At 29.9% G+C, this 23,190-nt stretch overlaps 6 protein-coding genes and 1 pseudogene across 7 annotated transcripts, besides 3 other annotated features; 1 reads left to right on the forward strand and 6 right to left on the reverse strand.

Annotated features, from left to right (window-relative positions):
- Window positions 1-4,737: part of a mobile genetic element that runs on past the window's edge.
- Window positions 924-3,319, reverse strand: TVAGG3_0446050 (annotated as a pseudogene). Its single transcript has one exon. A coding segment is annotated over exon 1 (2,396 nt).
- A 44-nt stretch (window positions 4,738-4,781) lies between the features above and the next one.
- Window positions 4,782-5,733: a mobile genetic element.
- A 241-nt stretch (window positions 5,734-5,974) lies between these two features.
- Window positions 5,975-7,287, reverse strand: TVAGG3_0446080 (uncharacterized protein; the record flags this gene model as incomplete). The annotated part of the gene is made up of 1 exon (XM_001292764.2): window positions 6,360-6,878. One exon carries the CDS (start codon window positions 6,876-6,878, stop codon window positions 6,360-6,362), a length of 519 nt encoding a protein of 172 aa, XP_001292765.1.
- Window positions 7,288-8,635: 1,348 nt separating this feature from the next.
- On the forward strand, window positions 8,636-10,038 carry TVAGG3_0446090 (uncharacterized protein; the record flags this gene model as incomplete). Its single annotated transcript, XM_001303054.1, has 1 exon — window positions 8,643-9,980. One exon carries the CDS (start codon window positions 8,643-8,645, stop codon window positions 9,978-9,980), a length of 1,338 nt encoding a protein of 445 aa, XP_001303055.1.
- Window positions 10,039-10,530: 492 nt separating this feature from the next.
- Window positions 10,531-12,053, reverse strand: TVAGG3_0446100 (uncharacterized protein; the record flags this gene model as incomplete). Its single annotated transcript, XM_001303055.1, has 1 exon — window positions 10,531-11,535. The coding sequence occupies one exon, from the start codon at window positions 11,533-11,535 to the stop codon at window positions 10,531-10,533; it is 1,005 nt and encodes a 334-aa protein (XP_001303056.1).
- Window positions 12,054-12,459: 406 nt separating this feature from the next.
- Window positions 12,460-13,971: a mobile genetic element.
- On the reverse strand, window positions 13,972-15,771 carry TVAGG3_0446120 (glycine-rich protein family; the record flags this gene model as incomplete). Its single annotated transcript, XM_001303056.2, has 1 exon — window positions 13,972-15,771. The coding sequence occupies one exon, from the start codon at window positions 15,769-15,771 to the stop codon at window positions 13,972-13,974; it is 1,800 nt and encodes a 599-aa protein (XP_001303057.1).
- Window positions 15,772-17,567: 1,796 nt separating this feature from the next.
- Window positions 17,568-19,365, reverse strand: TVAGG3_0446130 (glycine-rich protein family; the record flags this gene model as incomplete). Its single annotated transcript, XM_001303057.1, has 1 exon — window positions 17,568-19,142. The coding sequence occupies one exon, from the start codon at window positions 19,140-19,142 to the stop codon at window positions 17,568-17,570; it is 1,575 nt and encodes a 524-aa protein (XP_001303058.1).
- An 897-nt stretch (window positions 19,366-20,262) lies between these two features.
- On the reverse strand, window positions 20,263-21,830 carry TVAGG3_0446140 (alanine aminotransferase family; the record flags this gene model as incomplete). The annotated part of the gene is made up of 1 exon (XM_001303058.2): window positions 20,346-21,830. The coding sequence occupies one exon, from the start codon at window positions 21,828-21,830 to the stop codon at window positions 20,346-20,348; it is 1,485 nt and encodes a 494-aa protein (XP_001303059.1).
- Between the last annotated feature and the right edge of the window lie 1,360 nt (window positions 21,831-23,190).

The raw sequence follows: 23,190 nt of genomic DNA on the forward strand, positions 1-23,190 counted from the left end.
TCTTCTGTGGCATTTTATTAAAAATAAAATTTTAAATTGTATTAAATAAATGGCATACAACATCCATTTTCACAACATACAGCCTTAGTGTGTGCTCCTGTTAATGCAGTCTTACCGATTGTTAAGCGAGTCATCGTCCTGTTTTTAAGTTGTAAATTAATATTCTGACCATCAAATATCACTTTATCATTTATTATATCCAAATAATTTTAGGTGTTAATTGTTTATTTTGTCGTAAACTAACACCTTTCATTTTTTGTGCAATCTTTTGAAAATCACTTCCATCAATTGAACCGTTGAATGATGTATAACACTTGGGGCATAAAGCAACCATGTTATCACCTTGTTTCTCAATTGCTAAACCCAATAACTTCTCTCTCATGTGCTTTTTCTTCAGCTTTATTCTTTAATTTAGGTTTAAATTTCTCATCAAAACAGAAGAAATCAAATGGTGCGAATTTGAAAATGTTTTTATCATAAAATTGTTTATCGGTAACAATTGCTTGAAATGCTTGAGTGTTAGGAAGATTTGGGTCGCCAGCGATTGCCCAATAAGATGAATCAGTATCATCTTCAATGAAATGAAAACGATTAACATTCATACATTTATACATAAAATCATAAATGAAAACCAAAATACCAGTATTTTAGCATTATCTAAAGTGAGAATGCCTCTTGTAAACATGTATCACATCTATAAAATCTATCTTTGAGCATCACTTGATATGTATCCTCTCCTATTTCTCTTATGTTTTTAAACTTATTTGACATACATGCAACGCGTGCCTTCTGTGCATTCATTATTTTAGTCTTTGCGTAATTTTGTGTATTCATTGCATCGTAACCATATGATCCATTAAGCGAAATCTTGCAAAATAAACTTTTTCCTTTATTTCCTTCTAATTCAGCCTTTTGTCTTTCGTTCATAAATTTGTTCGCAAATTCATTAAAACAAGTGTTTTTCGTAAATGTTAAAATGATTGAATATCATCGATGATAAATGAAATCTGTCTATTAGATACCAAAGATAATAAGAAGAAAATGGTTGATATTGGTTGTGTGTTGATTGCTAACATGAGTTAATTTCCTCTGTTTCTGGTCAACTGGTAGATTGTTTGATTTCATGTAATTATACATAAAACTGCAATTGTTTTTCATCTGTGATAATATCTAAGTTTCTTATTATCGGTAAAAAGTTTATGTAATCATTAATGTATTTTTCATCAATGTGACCCTTTACTTCAGCCACGAATAAAGTATTTTTCTTCTAATTATTCCCAGTGCTTTTGCTTTCTTTGTTGCTGTATCACAAATGATAACACCATTCAATCTTCCCGGCATATACATTTTATGGTCAGTATATTGAATGAAATCATGAGGATTAGATGAAAATGATGAAGGATATAATGAATTAAAATCAACACCAACGAAATGAGTCATAATGTTGGTGGTGTCCTCATTTGATACAGTTTTAGTTTCTGGACTATATGAAAGTTTATTAATGTGCGTGATTCCTTTAAGATTTACTCTATGTTGAACATTTGATAGACCACCAGTAATTCCATTACGGAGAATGTGATAAGCTTCAACTGAATCTAAAGTCATTGGTAAATTATTTTTTAATGCATAATTTCTTAAATTGATTCTTAAACGTTGAACATCTTCATCTTTATTTGATTTTACGACATTGCAATAACAACACATTAACTGACAATTTTCTTTGGTATGTGGTTTTTCATTATCGATTCTATCCAATGTTGGTTTATTTGCATATGTAAACGCTTTACCACACATTTTGCATTTAGATGAAAGGATTAAATCGTGATAGTATTGAAAATCATCCATTGAAACATTATTTTTAGTATCCCTTTCTGCTTTTTCATCTTGTTTCTTATATGATTCAATTTTATATTTCCAATACTTTTTCGTTAATTCAAAACTTGATTCTATCTCTTCCTCAGGATATTTTTCATTAGGATTAAAGTCTTTATATGCTAAAGCGTAACGAATCATTGAAGCATTCGATGATAAAGAAAGATTATGAAGCATGTCAATTTTATAAACAAATGTTTCTTCAATAATTTTATCGATTGGGTCAATCATAATTTCAACATCTTTATTGCAATAATGAATAAAATATTCTAATCTATTCTTAAAATTTTTAGCATCATTGAGATATATTTGATAATCACTATCTGATATAGTTTCTTGAGTTAATGCTGAATAAAATGAATCTTTCGTGAATGGTTCCTCTTTATATAATTCTTCTTCGTAATTTTCCCATGTGATGAATTGATAAGGGAAAAAGGATTTAACACGTGATTTATTGTTTCCGAAATCTTGAGTGAATTGGTCTAATGTCCCACCCGCTATATAATTTCTGATGTCAATAAATCTCAATTCATATGGAACGTTTGTTTTCTTTACAATGATTTGCTTAAATTGTGAAGATGAACCCAGCATTGATTTTATTTTCCATTTTGCAGTGTTTAAATCACGAAGAATTAAATTTAAATCAAACTTTCCCGAATTAAAACCTATGATATTCACTTTATTGAATTCCTCATCTAGAAGTTCTTTAAATGCTTCCTTCTGTTTTTCATTTAATGTATGAGACAAAGTCCCCCCGTTTGCGGCTTCAATAATTCTTCATATTGTTCAATATTTGATTTAGCAACTAATGAACAGGTTGAAAATAAAAACTCAATCCAATCAGAAATAAAAGAATCACTCGAAGTTAAGCAAAAATTCCGCGTATATGTTTTATCATTTAATTTAACCGTTGATGATACCATGAATGGTTTTAAGTAAGCGTTCAAAGTTGCACACTCAGAAAGTTGTAATTCTTCTTTAGTCTCTAATGTTTCAAAGTCAAAAGTAATATAATATCTTGTCGGTTTATAATATTTCTGCAAATTGTGAGCTAATAACCACTGATATATCTTCTGTTTCGTAATATGTGGTGCATATGGTTGCTGGTCTTTTGCAATTGAACGTCTTGAATTAATCTTCCATTATTTTCTTTACATTTCTCACAATGCTTTAAAAATCTTCTTTGGTTTTTCCTTTCTGGATCATCACGGATAGAATAAACTTCTTCTTTACAATATGGACAAACTTTATAGCCGGTGAGTGCTTCAACGTCTGTTATTCTGTCAGCGTGAAGTTTTCCACATGGACTCTGTGTTAATAAAATATTTACTGTTTCAAATTCTGGATCTATCATTATTGATTCCACTAATGGAAAGTCTACCTTATTTATGTCCACGTCTTCTGGTTGAGGATCACAATAATAGAAATCAATATTAACATTTAACATTCTCGCTAATCTCTCACTTTCTGATGAAATGTCAAACCCTTCATATGCATCTATTGCTTCATTTAAATAGCTTCTACGAGTTTTAGGATTAACACCATCAGGAATGTTATAGAAGCGTTTAAATAACCTTCTACCTTCTGCTCTAATTTGATTATCATTCATTTTAGCTGTTCCGTTTTTGTTCATTTATGTAAGAATAAAAAATTAAAAAATAAATAAAAATAAAGTTTATTTTTTAAAGCCCATAAAATGAATTAAGAACACATAAATTTTTATCATCTGCGACGTGACGAATACATTTTAATTTACTCAAGAATGCGTACCCTGATACATTAAATCTAATTCCTGTCTTATTTAATTTCACAACTTTGAAAAGGAATGTATGAATAGCTATAAAATGATGAGAAGATGTTTTATGGGTTGCTTCCATTTTTTCTGAAATAAATGAATAAATATAATGCTTATACGTTTTCATATCTTTTATATTCTTAATAACGAATGGTATAGACCTTTCCACTTCGTCTTCCTTCGGTGCTGTTCTTTCATATGAAACATTATTGTATCTTCAATAATGAAACCACAATCACACAAAATTTTATAGGTTCCAATGGTTTCTTTTGATTTTTTATCTAATAAATCAAAAACTTTATCAACACCTGTGCATTTATTTAAATAATAATTTGTGTAAATATCATGATCTTCTTTCTTAATCGTATTAGTTGCATATGTCACGTTTTTAAGAGCTTTTTTGAATTTTTGGAATCTAAAGGTGGTGAAAGTAGGATACAGGGTATTCTTCATTATCAATAAATTGTAACTTATGTTTACGAATAAATTTAGTACCTTCTTCTGAAAGTGTTTCGTCTATTTCACCATCTAATAAATTTTGTGTTGATTCTGAGACATAATTTTTATATCTTTCTACATGAGATTTCTGAACTTCTGATTCTGAAGCTGGGATATTCATTAAACCCTCTACTTCATTTTCATTATATTTTTCAACTTCTCTTAATTCCTTAATTTTTTCATCTATTTCATCTCTTATTTTTTTCAGTCTTTCAATTTCATCGTATTCATCATCTTTAATCGTTCTTCATAATATTCAGGGAAAACATCAGGTTCTTTAGGTTTTTCTTCTTCAGATGTGGGATATAAGAAATTTATAACATCATCTTTATTCATTTTTCCATCATAATCTAAATCATTTAATAACTCGGCAAATTTTTGACAATTTCTTAAATAATATTTATCAACTTCATAACCCACCTCCTCTAATATATCCTTTATTTCCTCGTTTGTGAATCCTAATTTTTTAACGTTGTTAGTTTTGACGCTCATTTCATACAAAATAAAAAAATAAAATAATAAACATAACTAAGTTTTAATTTTTTCGTAAGACATGAATTTTTAATTTCTTTTACTCGTTTATGAGGTCTTTGATTATGACTTCATTGATTCCATTGAGTAGGGGTAATTTTAGCTAAAAGTGACACACCTGTAAAAAGTGACACACCCGTGAAGGGTGTGATTACCGATCGGTAATTTCGACAGTTTAGAATTTAAAATTTTTTATGGAACTGTTGCGAGTTTCATAAAGAATTTAAGGAATATAAGCAAAGATTTGAATCAAAATCTTAGACCTAAGCCGCTCGATTCGCTCGCGGCTTCCGCGAATTACAGATCAGCAAAGATTTGAATCAAAATCTTCGAACTAAGCCGATCGCTTCGCTCGCGGCTTTCTTTATTATTTTAAATTTGCATATTTCCATCAAAAGTTCATAAGGTAAAAAATTTCGTTTATATTATTGCAAAATAAAATCTTCATTATCAAAATAATATTAAATGATAATATAATATAATTATAAACAACTATTATTTAATAAAGTTTAATTGCCAAGGTTCATCTAATTTTTTGATTTTAATGTTTTATGAATTTTATTTATCATGTATATATCTAATGAAGATTATATATGTAGAAGATAAGTACCTTAATATGTACGTAAATTTTAATGAAATTTATACAACATTATAAAAATTTATGAATAAAAACTTGATATAAAATAACATTTTTATTTTTACTAAGAAAAAAAAGGTTTTTGATAATAAATTTATTTTATTTCGAAAAAGTAGCAATAATCGTAAAAGGGTATTGATAGGCTTGCTAAAGTAACTAATTTTAGCTGTCAAATACTTTTGTATTTTGAAGTAAATTAGTATAAATTTGATATTATTTTAACTCCCTTTGAAAACCTCAATTTTCCATACAGAGGGAACGGGAATAGCATCCAATATTCCCTGAGAATGGTTGCGCATTCTCAGTTCCCTCTATATTTCGAACGAAGCTCTCATCGGTCTTTTTTTTAATACTAAACGTTTTTTTTTCCTGTCACTTTTAGCTAAAATTTGGGTTTGCCGATTCCATTCAGGATTTAAACAATGTTTAATTAATCGCGGAATAACATCATCTATATATAGCTTCTTTTATAAAAGATAAAATAAACCATTAAAATTAATGTTAATTTTTTTTAATGGTTTATTTTTTATTTCATTATGTATGGGCTGAGTGTAAATGTCTTACAATTTTGAAAATTTTTTAAATCTTGATTTATTCAAAAACCGTAAGAATAAAAACCGTAAGAATCATACATTTTTTACTTCATATGTTAAAAAAATGATACAAAATCGCTAGATATTGTATGAATTCTTACGTTTACAAAAAAAGTCACAAAACCCTTCCACATATACTACTAATCTTGCAATCTAAATAATTAATATATGCAGGTCATTTTATTTTTTTTCTTAATTACATTATATATAATAATAGATTATATGTCAAAATCGAACAAATTGTGAATTTTTACTTTTGAATGGTATTCAAATTTACCCTCTCCTAAGAAAATGCCCCAACAATATATAAATATATAAAATGCTTTTTATTTTTCAAATGAAAGAGTTTTAATCAAAAGAGAGGGAGACAAGATAGAAATTAAAAACAAATTTAAAATTATTTGCCAAATTTAAATAAAAATACATACAAAAATTAAACTGTAAGCGCAAAACGAATCGGACTGTGATCATTGAAGAAATCGTTTGGATTGAAAACAGCTTTGCTGCTTTCAACTGAGGTTGATTCTGATTCTGACGACTCGGACTTAAATGATGATCTGAATTTCATAAATCTGGAAACTCTGAAGATATTCGGACGGATTTCTTGATATAAATCCGGATTATGAGTGAGTTGATATGAAACATCAGATTCTGTAATTTTGGAACCACTAACCGTTGAAAGGCATAAGGCTCTTGCTATTGTTTGTGGATGTGCCTCTTTGAGGATGCCAAGTGCAGCGTTTATGGCGTTATCAATAGAGCAATAATCTTGGACTTCTGGTTCCGGTGTGTCCTTAAACCAGTATGTTCCGGTATGAGTTGGTGAAAATTCTGCCGCGTGGGTTGTGAAAAACCTCATCAATTTTCGACTATCGACATCTGGAATTTCGGCCATAGCTGTCATTTGAGTAATGGAAAGAGGACCGTTTTCTACGAGGAGTCTGTTTATCATATCGAATAATGCTGTATCTGAGATCGCAAGTGTGGATTGGAGACTCAAAGCCCAACGATCGTCCGCTGAACGATTTATATGAACGAAACGGTCTGACTCTTGCAAGGCCTGAACAATTTGACACTTGGATATTGCGGTAGAAGGTGTCCAATCGTTGTCAATGCGAATTGAGCAGGTTAATCCCTGAATGTATTGGTATATATTGTCTGTTGAGATTATAGCTGATTCATGTGAATTGAAAACAAATAGGATTAATCTTTCAAGGCTCTCATACTGATTATCCATATTTTTTTCTGATTGACGATAAAAAACTTTTTGATGATACGATTTTGAGTAATTTAACTAGATATCTTATATTAAATGATTCCTGAATTGGCCAACTTCTTTGAGAGAAAAAAAATTGTGAGCAGGATCTGGTACATTATTATTCCGATTCAATGCATAGTATAATGGGGATGTTAAATAACTTTTGATAGTTTAATTCAATTTTGTCATGGGATCAAATGTACTATCGTAAGATATTATAAAGCTTCTGTTGTCAGTTAAATTAGAAATTGAATTGATTTTTACTTGATTGAATGAGTTATTGAATGGTTTGAATTATTTTTCAAATTTTAAATTGAATTTATTTCGAACATATTAGCCTATTTGTAATTAAACAAACTGATATATAAATAAAATACATAACGTTCATTATTTTGCAACTCGAATTACATGTGTTCTAAATTCAGTTGTTGATATAATATTATAATTCAATAATCACGTCAAAAGAAATTCAAAACATTAGAAATTATTTCAAAAAGTGTAATGATATTTTGAATAGTTCTTTCAATATTTATTATAATTTTTACAAAATGGAAACTTACAAATAATTTGTGCATTTGATTTAATGACTACAAAAGAATTAATCCGTATTCTTTTCATTAATTTTACTTTAATAAAGAAACACTGAAATCATTATTATCCGCTGATGGTATGGAAAATATTATACTCGTATCTACACAGACTGAATAAAGTCGTTTTTGTGTTTTACATTCGCTTCTTCAAAATTAAATTAATAGGGTGAAAAGATCTTGATTGTTTGTGGTTTGATATCAGTAATTTATAGTCATGAATGCGGAAATAACAATATAAACATCTATTTCATCCAAGATGTAAATCTAAATTCGATGAAAATAGCGTAAACAATGATATTAAATTAATAAATCTAAATAACCGATAAAGAGTGTCTAATTTTAGGCATTATAATATTGGATGTAAGGAATAGTGTAAAAACTTATTAAAAGTATGATACCGGAAATTCTTATATCAAAATATGATCAGACACATATTGTCTTACATGTTCCTTATATTATACTCATCAAATCTTTCAGATTTGTATTAAATATTGAAGATCATTCAGTGCTTTGTATTAACCGGCTATTTGACTTAATAAATGCTAGCATGATATTTAGTATGTGTATTTCTAACAAGAATATTAATATTTATCCTTACTAATATTTCATCTCAAAGTAAATCATAGTAAATATAATAAGATCATGTGGTGTATTGCACTAGATAATCCTTGTATAGAGTTCTTAAGAATAATTTATGAAATATTTTATAGCAAACGAAATATCGAATTCAAAAACACAAGTTGAAGCCAAAATTCTGTTATCAATCGATTTTTTACTATCAAGCTATTCTATATTTATGAGATTATAAATGTTTGTATTATCATGATCTAATGAATAACGTACAAAAACAAAAAAAAAATTCAAAAAAATGGAAAAACGAGAAAAAATAGTAAATCACAACAACCAGCAGTCCCTTCATTCAAAGAAAGCAGCTGGAATATCATTATCTTCCAAAGCACAATCCAGAATTCAAACAGCAAAAATGGCTGAAAGAAATATCATCAAACCCTCTCAGCAAAGAAGGATAGAAAGAGAGAAACAAAAGCAGAAACCTCCAATTCCTTCATATATTAAGAAAGAAAACAAAAAGCCTGAAACCCCGAAAAATAACGAAAATCTAACAATGAAATCTTACTTAGATGATCCAGAATGTATACAATTACGCGAAGATATAGCCAATGGTGGAAGTATTTCAGACGTTGAAACTGAAAAACTCACTGTTTTAACAGCACATTTACGTGAATACGCTGTTCAATGCGGAAAAGAAAGAAATTACTCAGAAGCCAAAATGGCAAACTCAATATTTGACTTTGTAAATGGTGAATTGTCTATTAGAAAGTCACAAGTCGTCGTAGATCGGTCTCTTGAAAATAAATTTGAAGAAGATAGAAACGATCTTATCCAAAAACACAAGGAACAGCGTGATGACTTAACCCAACGCTTCAACGAGAAAAGGAAAAAGCTTGACGAAAAATTAAACGAAGAAACTGAAAAATTCGAAGAACAATGGCGAACAGAGATGCCACGAAAATACAGAAAACCATCATCAGCACTTCTAGAGCTGATCGATAAGGAAGATCGCTTTGCAAAAGCTGGAGATTTCGATGGTGCCGCAATTGTTAAGAAAGAAGTTGATGCCCTTGAAGAAAAAGAAGCCAGAACAGCTCAAAAGCAAATGATTAAGGATTACAAGTCAGCCAAACGTAAATTAGAAAATAAACAAAATAGTGAGCGTGAAACCTTCGAAAACAAATACAACCATCAACTGGAGTGCTTGATTGCACAACAGAAGATTGAATTAGAGCAATCCGATAACAGAATGAACGTAATTAATCAAAAACAAATCGAACAACTCAAAGAACCCGTCAAATCTACAAAAATCATGCCAGCGCATGCTCAAACGCACATACCCGTTGCTCAGAGAGAAAGAATCCTTCCAGATCTCATTGCTCCTAACGATGAAGAAAAAATCCAAGAATTTGAAAGGAAAGAAAGGGAAAGATCCGAGTCCAAACAAAGCAATTCACCAGATAAAGCTTCTAATAAAGATGATGTTGAACTTTTCATTACAAACGCTGTTGCAGAGCCAGAACCAGAAGAAAACGATTTCGTAAACGAAGAAGAAGAAAAGAAAAATGAAGAAAATACTGATGATTTCTCTTTGAGTGGTACAGTCAAGGAGAAACTGGAAGATATGGAAGCATAACCCACTTTTTCTATTTATATTTTATATTTTTGTTTTATTTTGTAAGAATTTAAAAAATAATTACTTTCATTGTTGTATTTACATTGATTCATCATCTTTTTTATCAGTAATGAGCAAAGTTAAAGCATTTCTCAGGCATAAAGCACGTTTGATTTGTATCATATCAAATATAATTTTCAAAAACATGTGTTTGAACTTGGATAATCAAAGATAAACAAAAATACTTTGGGTACACTTACGTGATAAGCTCTAATATATATCAAATCAAATATAGTGATGTTCCGGTGAAATAAATGCATATATTTGCATTTCTGCATCAGGATTAGTTCACTTAGATGGAATGTAAAATATATTTTTAATGAATTTTAGACTAATACCATAATATAGAAATCAATGAAAAAATCTTTTAGGATGTTATGACCGCATTTTAGTAATAAGGTGATATATGTCAAGAGAGATGGTATTTACCATATGTAATTTTCTTTTATAACCCAATATAAAAAATCAAATTTAAAAAAATATGTAAATTATCAAAAATACAAACATATTTTTACTCGCTTTGCATTAGATATATTTCGTTGTCAAGCGGTGTCTCTACTATATAATGGTTTTCCGCAGATGAATCATATTTTGTTGGTTCGTAGCTTTTATTAAAGAAGAACCACTTCATATCGATTCCTAGTATTATAAAATTCATGATCTCATCAAAAATAACTATAATTGAAGCAGGAGAAGATAATAATATCAAAATACTCGAAATAATGGTCATAATTATAGACATAGAGAATATTTGGAAGCTGAAATTGATGTTCATCTGCAATTTCATCATCAAAATCTCATCAGAATTTGAAAATAACCCGAAAATATGCCCAGCATTGGAAATTCCATCCATAATTGAATGGCAAAGTAGTAGAGCGGCTATTTCAACGATACAGACCATGACGATACGATAGTAATACTCTGCTTCGGCTAATTCAATGGAAAAACAGTAAAAACAGGACGTGGAGATAGAAATAAGTACTTCTTTGGCGGTTAATGAAATCCTGTATGTCCCCCAACCGAAAACTGCAAGAATATTGGTGACCAAGAAAAATAATTTTGAAAAAATTTTCAAAAATGATGAAATTGAAAGTAACGTTTGAGAAATATGGCCGGAAATGCTATATTCGTTCCATGTGTATGCAGAAAAAAAGTTAGAAATGGACTCGATAAGGCAGAAAAATAAAAATGATGTGTGTAAGCTAATTACGAAGTGTGGATGCAGAATTTGGTTGATAATCCATGAGATAAATGCTAGTGAATATGCAATACCAATGAAAAATTGTATCTGGGGCATAAATTGGTCGCGGCTATCACAAATTTTCTTTGGATTCTTGTATTTGATAAGAATCTTGAACTTTTGGGCACAATTGTTAAAAACAATGGGTTGTAATACATAATTTCCTGTGGAAATGATCTGGTATTGTGCAAAATTTTCTTGAGTATCGATATTGATACAAAATACTGAATATTTTGATGGTTTATCGTAGATTTCTTTCGTAAATGATTTACGCATGCTAAGATCGGATGATTTGAAAAAATAAACGTTGATTGAACTCAAATTTTTGCCTGCAACAAAAACTGTTATTTGACAGCCTTTCTCTACCCCATATGGCTGCATGTTCAATGCTTGTTCATGGACCTTGACATGCAGCCATCGCTTGGCCGCCAAAATCAACGAAAGCGTTGAATTTTTTTTCTGATGATTTTTGACGATAGAAAAAAAAAGTTCTTTGAAATTTAGAATTCGAAGGAAGAGAATTAGAAATCAAAAAAGGAATTTGTTTCACATATACACTAAATAGATTTTAGATCAAATGAAAAGATAACGCTTCTAAGAAAGGCCAGACATCTAAGAAGAAATGTCACTCTTCCTTCACAATTTCAGTATTATCACCAATGAATCAATAACTATACCTTTGCCTATATTTTTGGCAATAGGACATAAATTTTACATATAATCTCTCCAGCACCGGTTAAAAACAGGCAAATTCCAACCCATGGTTATTCACATGTTTATGTATATATATTTACCGTGTAATTGTCCTATGTTTGAATATAACTTTTAAGATTCTGAATGAATGAAATTATTTATTTTTCTGTTTTCCAATTGATATTGTAGTTCATGATGATAGTAAAAAGTTCTTATTCATATTATATAATTCCTCTATTTCTTGAACTTACTTTTCATGCATAAACGAATCAAATATTTCCAAGCATCAATATCTAATGATTGAAAATACACTGTAGTGTTTCAACTACTGTGGTGTCTAGTTTTCAATATATTCGCATGTTAGATAGAAGAAATATGCTTAGAATGATAAATCATATTGCAGAATGAATAGAAGTATATGATTGTTCAAAAAAAAATAATAATAACATAAAAATTTTACATAACAAACAAAATAAAAACATATAAATTAGAGTACTGCAATATTAAGGCTCCGGTCCTGCATGATTGCTGCATATTGTTAGGACGAGTATCTAATAAGGAGTAAAAATATACCAATAGATTGCACATATACCAATATTTTGTAAAAATTAAATATTATCTATTTTTAAAATTTATATACTATATTATCGTTTTAAACATGATATATACTAACTTTACTATTTGATATATGATAAATAATGATATTTTAAAAATTGAAAATTTGGATTTTTAAATTCACAAAGTATATAGTATAGTAAATTCATAAATGAGTATAATGCGCCCAATTATAACAATTTTCAATCATTTGATAATTCTATGACTATGGATTTTTGTACTTCTAATTAAAATAATGTCACTTTTTAATATATTGAGTTTAAGGTTTAAATTTAATTTAAAAAATCGATTTGTTTATACATATTGGAAAGGAATTTTTTGATAATATCTTTTGTATATTAATACTTTATGACTTATACTATGTCACCATAATATAAGTTCAAATTTTTATCATGCACATCAATATAAAATTGTAATTCAAAAAACACCTACTTCTATCGTCAAAAATCCTCTCAATTTGAAAAAATACATCAAAAATATCAAATTTGCAAACCTAATTCTTCGAAATACCGAAGAAGGTAGAATACACAAATAGTGTCCATAGAAACTATATAATTTTCTTTACAAATTGTCGAAGGGGAACTGAGAGTTTTTTCTTATACGTTGAATTATAAATCAAATTATTGAATGGATTTTTGGAAAATTGAATACTCAATTATCGAAAAACCGTTTTGACAAAAAGTGATTAATACAATATTGTTGCCTATATTAAGTAATTATCATATATGATTTTTATTATCATATCAATTAATCGTGCATGAAGTTATTCTCGACGCAAAAATGGTTTTTTATAGGGGTCTTGCAAATCTAATTCTTCTTTCATATATTTTTTTAGAAGCAAACTCACTATATCAAAATAAACTTTAGTTGCATTCTAACAATTTGTCGAAGGGGAACTGAGAGTTTTTTCTTTATTATCAAGATATGACAAAAAATGTTAATATACAATTTTTTAATATTCGACATATATAGCGATAATGTAATATTATATGATTTTATTATATTTTGATAGCATATATAAACCTTATCATATTATTAAAACTTTGACAAATCAAAAATCTTTAGATTCTGTCAAAAAGTGATTTGTCAGATTTTTTCAAAAAAACAAATAACTCATCTAGAAGAGATTGAAAATCAAGTTTACTAATAACAATATAATGTATCACTAATATGCTATAAAATGTCGTGGGCTTTTTTGATAATAAATAGTTTTACCGGTCAAAGTTGAAATTTGTCAAAATACCGAATTCTCAGATAAGATGAACTATAATAGTAATACTCAGTTTAAATATACTATACTATAGTGTATTACATAATGATATTATATACTAAAATAAAAGTATCAAAAACTCATATTGGTGGAGATATTAAAACTTTTAAAATTGAGAGGGTGGGACCGGAGCCTTAATGTCTTCTTCTAATATGATTGCAGGCTAGAACGGTATTTGAATCAAGGTTATTTGATTTCATACATAAATTTGGTGAAACAATGTAATCATGGTTAACAATATTTGAATATCCATTGGAATCAATACAATATAATAGGATGTTGTATATTCCTGGTTGTCGAATTCCAAGATCAATTGAAAATTCATTATTAGATTTAAAACTTGTTATTTGTTCAAATTGCTTCTTGTCTTGTGAGTAATACATCTTAAATTCTGTATCATTATTAACTTGTCCTTGGATGATAACTTTCTGATTTGAATTGAAATATGTTGATATGTTTTGATAAATAAATATCTCTAGAGGATTCCTTTCAACAATCAAAACATATTGTTGAATAATATTAGATTCTATTCCAAATTCATCAACTGCATAAAAATCAAAATGAATTTGTGAACTAACAGGGAAATTGTTGAGATCAATTTCTATTGTACCTGTAACAAATGAATCATTTGAAATCAATTCTGAACTTGAATTTATAATTTTATCGTAACATTTGCATTTAAATGTGATGTTTCCAACGCATATTCCTTGTAGTTCGACTGCGACTTTTTCTCCTCTTTTATAATATTTCTTCATTTCTTGTATTAAAAATATCTCTGGAACTTTATTGACGAAAATTACTTCTTCGATGGTAAAATTTGGTTTTAATTCAGAAGATGTGCGATAAGAAATTTTATAATAACCCTTTTCGCTTGGAAGTTTAAATGTGTCATTAAAAACATAATTTTGGCCATTATCTGGATGGGTTTGAACTAATACTTCATTTTGAAGAGCAGATGAATTGACTGTTCTATATATACTGACATTCTCATTAAGATTTAATGAATATAATCTAAGTTCTAAAGTGATATTTGAACTAGGGTAATAATAGCTCCTAATTGGAGTAATTATCTCAATATAATATACAAGACATGTGATTCTGACGTATCCATGACCTCGGTTTCCAGTGATGTTTTCTGTTTCTGAAAAAGGTGAAGGCATTTCTTCGTTACCTGCAATTGTTTTTCCGTTTTTGATAAATGAAGTATCGAAGAAAGAACTTCCCCCACCTCCAGAAGAACCAGAATAAGATCCGCCAGCACCGCCGTAATAACCAGAACCACCTCCTGTAGACCATCCAGCATCTTGTCCACAATTTCCTCCATAAAATTTGCCACCATTTCTGAGAGATTTTTCAGAGTTTGTTCCAGGACTTGTTTGAGTGGCACCTGTACCACACGTATTTCCACAGTGTGATCCAGATCCTCCTGAAACTCCTCCTCCATATCCACCATATGTATAACGATTATATTCATATGTTCCAGCACCAGATCCAGAACCAGCACCGGCAAAAAGAATTCCACTTTCATTTTTAGCTTCACCAATCGAAATGAAACTCATCCCTCCTCCTGATGATGGATAGAATTTAGTACCGTTATATCCATACCCTCGCCCTCCGCCACCAAATGTGTTTCGTGTCTCATATCCTATTTCATAATATTCTGGATGACATGTTCCTTTTTCAGTAGTTCCCATTTCACCACAGAAAATAAAAAGAGTTTTTTTCTGAGTAAGATCAAGCTCACCACTGACATAACCACCCTTACCGCCTTCATATAATGTTCCATCATACGTGACATTGCCGCCTTGTGCACCCCATGCTTCAAGTTTGTATCGACCTGGTGGAAGATCTCTTCTAAATGGTTGACAATCAAGGTAATTTGTGCAATTATATACATATAGTTCAGTCCAAATAAATAGAATCCAAAGTATCATTGTGAAAAGTTCTTAAAATCTGTTTCTTGTCAGAAAATGCCATTTTGTTCAAAATCATCAAACTCATTGAAATCATATCAAAAATCAAATTCAAAACCGTTTAAACGTTTCATCATGATTTGTATACTTATATACAGTGCATCAGTGGTTGGTTTGATAAATTCAGAAGAACATCAGAATGAAATTTCCGAATAACATTGTTTCTATAAGATAAATTATGAAAATCATATATTTCTATTGATATTCCAGCAGTAAAATACAACAAAAACTTTAAAATTGTTCCTTCTTACTACAGAAATCAAATCTTATGATAATTAATTGGGAAATGACATAAATAAATATATTAAAACATTACAATATTTAAAGATATACAACACACAATTGCTTAATTTAATAATAACCGAATAAATTAATTAAATTTTCATGATTTCCTCCTCATTTCACATTTTTTTGTTATTTGAAATATGATACATCAAACCACTATATTTGTTTAAATCTCTATATAAAAAATATACAAAATAATATAACTTATACTTAATTATTTCTAATATAAACTTGAAATCATATTCTTCGTGTCTGTCTCACAAAATGTGAGTGAAATGAAATGTTTACATATATACTTTGTAGATCTCTATTAAGTTTAACAAAAAATTGAGTGTTTTCTGACACAAAAACTCAAAAATGTCAAAGACTTTGAAAAATCCATAAAAAATGTTGGTGTCAGAAAGTTTTCAATTCTCAGAAGTTACTCAAATGGTAGTATTTAATTTCCCCACCTTTTTAATGACACTCTTACTTATTAAAATGATTTCACATTAATAAAACATATTTTTTCTTTCTATTGTTAATATTCTATAAGGGCATGTAATGCCAATACATAATATTATATCAGTTCCTCATAAATGATGTTAATTTTATCTAGTTTATAAAAAAATTGAGCAGGTGTCAGAAAGTTGTAAGGGCACCTTGAACTGGAAAAAGTGTTTGGCATTATTATGTATGAATCCCATGCATCAATCCTCTCAGTTGTCTGCGATTTTTCTATTGATGATAAAGGTGAAGACATTGTATCGATACATTGAATTATTATTCTATTTTCTTTTAATGATTGATGGATGTCTTTCAGTGTTTAAAATATCAGATATTACTCATTTAATTTTGTATATTATGAGATAAATTGAATGAGTGAAACTGTTTTTCAATTTGGCAAATAATATGAAATTAATGAGTATAATTATGAGAGCAGAAAATTTTGTCTTGTAAATTTTGTAAAGCTCACAATTAGACTCATGAATTACAAATATAGATTCCAATAGTTTTTTAGATTAGTTGAACTAAAATGATATATATCACATTACTATAACAGTCTCAAAAGATCATGTAAGAGAAACATATTACAACTTTTGAAATGTGAATGAAGTCTGAAGCATAGTAATTACAGAAATCTCACATAATTCTATATTTCGGTATTACTTCTAACTTCATTTAGAAAAAAGATATTCCTGTTATTCAAGTTAAAAAATTGATAAGAATTTTTGTCTTGCGTGCTGAACATTACAATTCAGATATAGAGAGTGTTGTTACCAGCATTGAGTGTGATGATTTTTGTTCTTTCACATTTTCTGTTCTAACTCTTTTTCTAAATGTTTTATTGGTCTTTTGAGTCAAATTCAGCTAATGACTTCCTTCATATTAAGATATAATAAGTTTTGTGATAAAATCAAATGATAATTTAGTATAATAAAGATTTTACATAACAAACAATTAAAAAACATAAAAATTAGACTATCATAAGATTAACGCCTTCTTCTAATATGATTGCATGCTTGGAAAGTATTTGAATCAGCATCATTTGATCTCATACAAGAATTTGCTGAAACAATGTAATGATGATTAATAATGTTTGACCTATATCCATTGGAATCAATACAATATAATAGGATGTTGTATATTCCTGGTTGTCGAATTCCAAGATCAATTGAAAATTCATTATTAGATTTAAAACTTGTTATTTGTTCAAATTGCTTCTTGTCTTGTGAGTAATACATCTTAAATTCTGTATCATTATTAACTTGTCCTTGGATGATAACTTTCTGATTTGAATTGAAATATGTTGATATGTTTTGATTGATAGATATCTCTAGAGGATTCCTTTCAACAATCAAAACATATTGTTGAATAATATTAGATTCTATTCCAAATTCATCAACTGCATAAAAATCAAAATGAATTTGTGAACTAACAGGGAAATTGTTGAGATCAATTTCTATTGTACCTGTAACAAATGAATCATTCGAAATCATTTCTGAACTTGAATTTATAATTTTATCGTAACATTTGCATTTAAATGTGATGTTTCCAAGACTTATTCCTTCGAGTTCGACTGTGATTCGCTCTCCTCTTTTATAATATTTCTTCATTTCTTGTATTAAATATATCTCTGGGACTTTATTGACTAAAATAAAGTCTTCGATTTTATAAACTGGTTCTGATTCAGAAAACATGAAATAAGAAATTTGATAATAACCTCTTTCACTTGGTACTTTAAACGTGTCATTAAACATATAATTCTGGCTTTCATCTTGATGTGTTTGAACTAATTCATAATCTTGTAGACCAGATGAGTTAACAGTTCTAGAAATGTTGTATACATCATTAAAATTATGTGTAAATAATATAAGATCTAATGTCAGATTCGTGTCAGGATAATAACAACTTCTTTTTGGCGTTAATATCTCTATATTAATTACAATGGGTGTGATTCTCACGCATCCATGGCCTCGGTTGCCGATCATTCTTTCTGGGAATGAGTATGGTGAAGGCATTGATTCGTTACCTGGTATGATTATTCCATTCTTGATAAAAGAATCATTTATGAAAGAACTTCCACCACCACCAGCTGAAAAGTAATCTCCACCAGCACCACCATAATAGCCAGAACCACCTCCTGAAGCCTCATGATGGCCCCAAGCTTCACAATTTCCTCCATAAAATTTACCACCATTATTATTAGAATTTGCATAATTTGTTCCAGAGCTTGTTTGACTACAACCTTTTCCACATCGTGAATTACTATAATACCCACTGCAACGTGATCCATCTCCTCCTGAAACTCCTCCTCCAAATCCACCATATGTATATCGATTAAAAAATGTTCCAGCACCAGATCCAGCACCAACACCGGCAAAAAGAATTCCACTTTCATTTTTAGCTTCACCAATCGAAATGAAACTCATTCCTCCTCCTGATGATGAATAGAATTGATCATCATATGTACTTAACCCACGCCCTCCTCCTCCAAATGTGTTTCGTAATATTGTTATAGCTCTACCGCCATCCCCAGCATGCCTTAATATTTCAGTAGTTCCCATTTCACCACAGAAAATAAAAAGAGTTGTTTGCTGAGAAATATTCAGCTCACCACTGACATAACCACCTCTGCCGCCTTCATATAATGTTCCATTATATGTGACATTGCCTCCTTGTGCACCCCACGCTTCAAGTTTGTATCGACCTGGTGGAAGATCTCTTCTAAATGGTTGACAATCAAGGTAATTTGTGCAATTATACACATATAATTCACTGCGAATGAATAGATCCCAAAGTATCAAAACAATTTTTAATCCATTCGATTCAATTTGAATTACAAATTATTTTAAGTACAACAAAACTGAGATTGTTCTCTTCTGAAATATATATCTTTAATTTAAAAAAGTGTAAACGATTTTTGAATGATATTCAAATAGATTAAAAATGCTTGAAATTATATATTAATCAGCATTTCATGCAATTTTATTCTTTAAGCACTTTCAAAAAATAACCTTATTGCAATAGAATTGGCTATTGGATTCAATTTTGAATTGCAATTGAATATGAGTAGAATGTAATAAAATGATTCTTAGTATTCAGATAATACTTTTCAATGAAAATTATGAAATAAAATTCAGTGGCGGAAAAATTCCATTTTTTGAATGCAAAATCGATTTTGATTCATAAAGATCCAAATTTCTCCTGTTATGATGATTTTGTTAAAAATTACCGAATCATATTTGTCACTTTTTCCTTCAATCAAAAATTTTTGTCGGAACATTAAAAAAAAATAATTATTTGGATAGAGCATGTTGACGGCAAATGTACTGACAATTTTGTTTAATGTTTTGCAAATTCTAAAACCATCACACAATTTTCAGAAAATTGATCCTCCTTGAGAACTTTTGTTGACTTAAAGTGGCAAGCAAGATACTGGCTGAATGGGAAGGCACCTTAGATTAACAACCTCTTCACAATATTCGGTCGGGCAAATAACTAAGTGTAAATTGTTTTATGATATCAAATATCAACATAAATATATTTACATATTCAAATACATGAATCGCACAGATCTTCCACTTAGAAAAACTCTAAGCCGAGTTTATTTATTATTTGATCCGTGTATACTTGACAATTATATTGAAATTTTAATTGAAAAACGGAATAATAATTAAATAAAATGAAAGAAACAAAATTTTTTTATTTTTAATACAATAATAGAATGAATATAAATAAAATAAGATAATTTGGCTAATTTGTTCTGTTTAGCCATACTTATTCATAAATTCAGTTTGGAATTTGGTTAATCTGTCGATGACAGCGTCCATCTTCTCAGCTTCAGGAAGGAATGTTGTTCTGAAGTGGTTTGTTCCTGGAACTTGTCCGAAACCTGATCCAGGGACAACAACAATTCCTGTTTGTTCGAGAAGTTGCAAACACCAGAACATATCAGGAGCTGGTGTCTTTCCCTTGATTCTGAGGTTCTTTGCCTCTTCAAGAGCTTTGATTGGGAGGTTTACTGATGGGAAAAGATACATTGCTCCATCTGCTGGTTGGCATTTCAATCCTGGAAGGCTGTTGATGCAGTTGTAGAGTGTCTGGCTCTTCTCCTTTAAGTTTTGGAGCTCTCTGTTCTTCTGTTCCTCCCAAACTTTGGAACATTCGGAAGATGTCGGTGGAGCACACATTATATCCATGATAATCTGGCCAACTGTATTAGGACAAAGACCAATTGATGCGAGTTTGTAGAATTGGGCCTTAACTTCGTCTGGAATGTGGAATAATTCCATGTATCCGGCACGATGACCGCATTCTCCCATAAATCCTTTGGAAATTGAGTTCATGGAGATAAGCTGTACTGATGATTTCATTTCTGCGATGATCTTCTTGAATGAGATGAATGGTCGTTCTGGATTGTAAATATTGTACTGGTAAACTTCATCAGCGATGATAAGGATGTTGTTTTGTTCACAGAAATCAACGACTTGGCGCATTTGTTGTGCTGTCATGACAGATCCTGTTGGATTTCCTGGATTAATGATAACAATGGCCTTAACGTTGATTCCTTCCTTCTGGGCATTGGAATAAGCATCTTCAAGCTCTTCGACGTCCATGGCCCACTGAGCAGACTCTTTAAGGTAATAAGGAACGATTCTTCCATTGTTAAGAGTGATTTCGGCTGTGTACAATGGATATGTTGGGAATGGAGTAAGGATACCAACACTTGGATCACTGATAAGCATCTTCAAAACGGCAGAAACAACTGATGAAGCTCCTGTTGTCATAAAGATTTTATCTGGATCGCATGGAACGCCGCCATCACGTCTCTTGATGAATTCTGCAATGTGCTGTCTGACGAATTCTAAGCCTTGTGAATGAGTGTATGAGCCCATGCCTGCAGGGAAGTTTTTAAGGATTTCTCTTGCACGCTCGCGAGCCTCCTCAGGAATTGAAGGAACTTCCAAGAGATCTGGATCTTCTACACATGCAAGAACTTGTCTTGGGAATTTAATCATCTTTTTGCCAACAGCATATGGATTACCAATGTTGCAAGCAATGATGCTGTCGAATGGAAGTTTTTCACCAGCAAGTAATTTCTTCTTCAATGCGTCGGCTCTCATTGGAACTTCACCACGAACGGCGTATTCCGCTTTCAAAACTGTTTGTGGGAGAGTTGAGAACTCTAATGGTGATGGAGTACCCTTCGTTGACATGAATGACGATGATCGGGATTGCGCACGAACAGACATTGACGAAAATGAAAAGCCGATGAGATGAGCCACGCGTAAAGTACAGAATAAAAATTCATTGGAAATTGACCAAACACATTAATTTTATAATAATTGAAATCTACATCGTGAAATCAATACTCTTTATTTTAATTCTTTTCATTATTCAAAATCTTCAAAGTCGTTTTATTCTGATGCATAATATTAATATCATTGAGTAATACACTTTTATTGAAACCGATGAAAAATTATATCACAAACGAGATTCAAAAAATAAAAAAAAATTCAAGTGGCCAACATTAAAATATTATACTAGAGGACTATAGATTATATTAAAACCCCGATATTGTCCATCGTCATTTTGAACGTTTTAATTGTTGACCAAAACCGCACTGAATTTCTATGGTTCAATCGGTTTTCCTTGATTCAAATATTTCGCAATTCTGAGCAATAGATTTTCTCGAACTTCGGTTAAAAACAATGATGATTTCTGGAATACTTATTGATAGAATATTAAAATGTTATGAACTCCTGATCATATGGTCGAATTTTTCAAATTCCTGATAAAAAATTTTAGATAAAACTATGAAAGAAAAAAATGTTATATTCCATTAAATCGATATTTATAGAAATTTGCTAAAACGTTCCTAAATTTTATCCAAGCTAACGTTAATTTTTTATTTTTACACAAAAATAATTACATATTAATGTAGCTAAACGATATTTTTGAAATTTCGTCGAAATTGATTTCTCCAAATTGATTGATTAGTAAAATTTGGTTATAAATAAAGTTAAATCCGTGAAATCTATTTTTTGTTTGATACTCTATAGTAATCTTGAAGATCGAGAATATGTCCTTTCAGATCGTGGAATCGAAAGTTTTTTCATTTGGAAAATTGAAATTAAAGTAGCCTATATGCAAATTAAAGTATGGTAGTATGATTAAAATGAATTTATCCATCAAAAAGTTACGAATAGCAAATTTACAAAGGTAAAGAAATAGTTCAGTATTCATGTTCGTATTCATATGGGCATTGATATTCTTGTATGAGTTCATTATGAATTTGTTATCTTTTTGGGATTGTATGTGAAATCTAAAAATTAAGGTATTCATTCCGACAGCTAACTGTCTTAAAAGAAGCTTCATGATGTATGTGATTAATTGAGATTTAGCTTAAATCTCATTGGAAACTTTGAGTTAATCGCCATCCGAACAAACCAAAATTAACAAAAAATGAAAGTAAAAAATTAAAAATGGAGTAACACTAAATACATTAATGGGAAACATAATTCTCAAGATGTTCATTTTTTTGTCCGACCACAATGAAACAATTACCTCAAAAATCGAACGATGCCTTTCAAGGATAAGGAAGTTCGTACA

Source organism: Trichomonas vaginalis, chromosome V, assembly GCF_026262505.1.
Source record: "Trichomonas vaginalis G3 chromosome V, whole genome shotgun sequence".
In the NCBI taxonomy this organism is placed as follows: Eukaryota; Parabasalia; order Trichomonadida; family Trichomonadidae; genus Trichomonas; species Trichomonas vaginalis.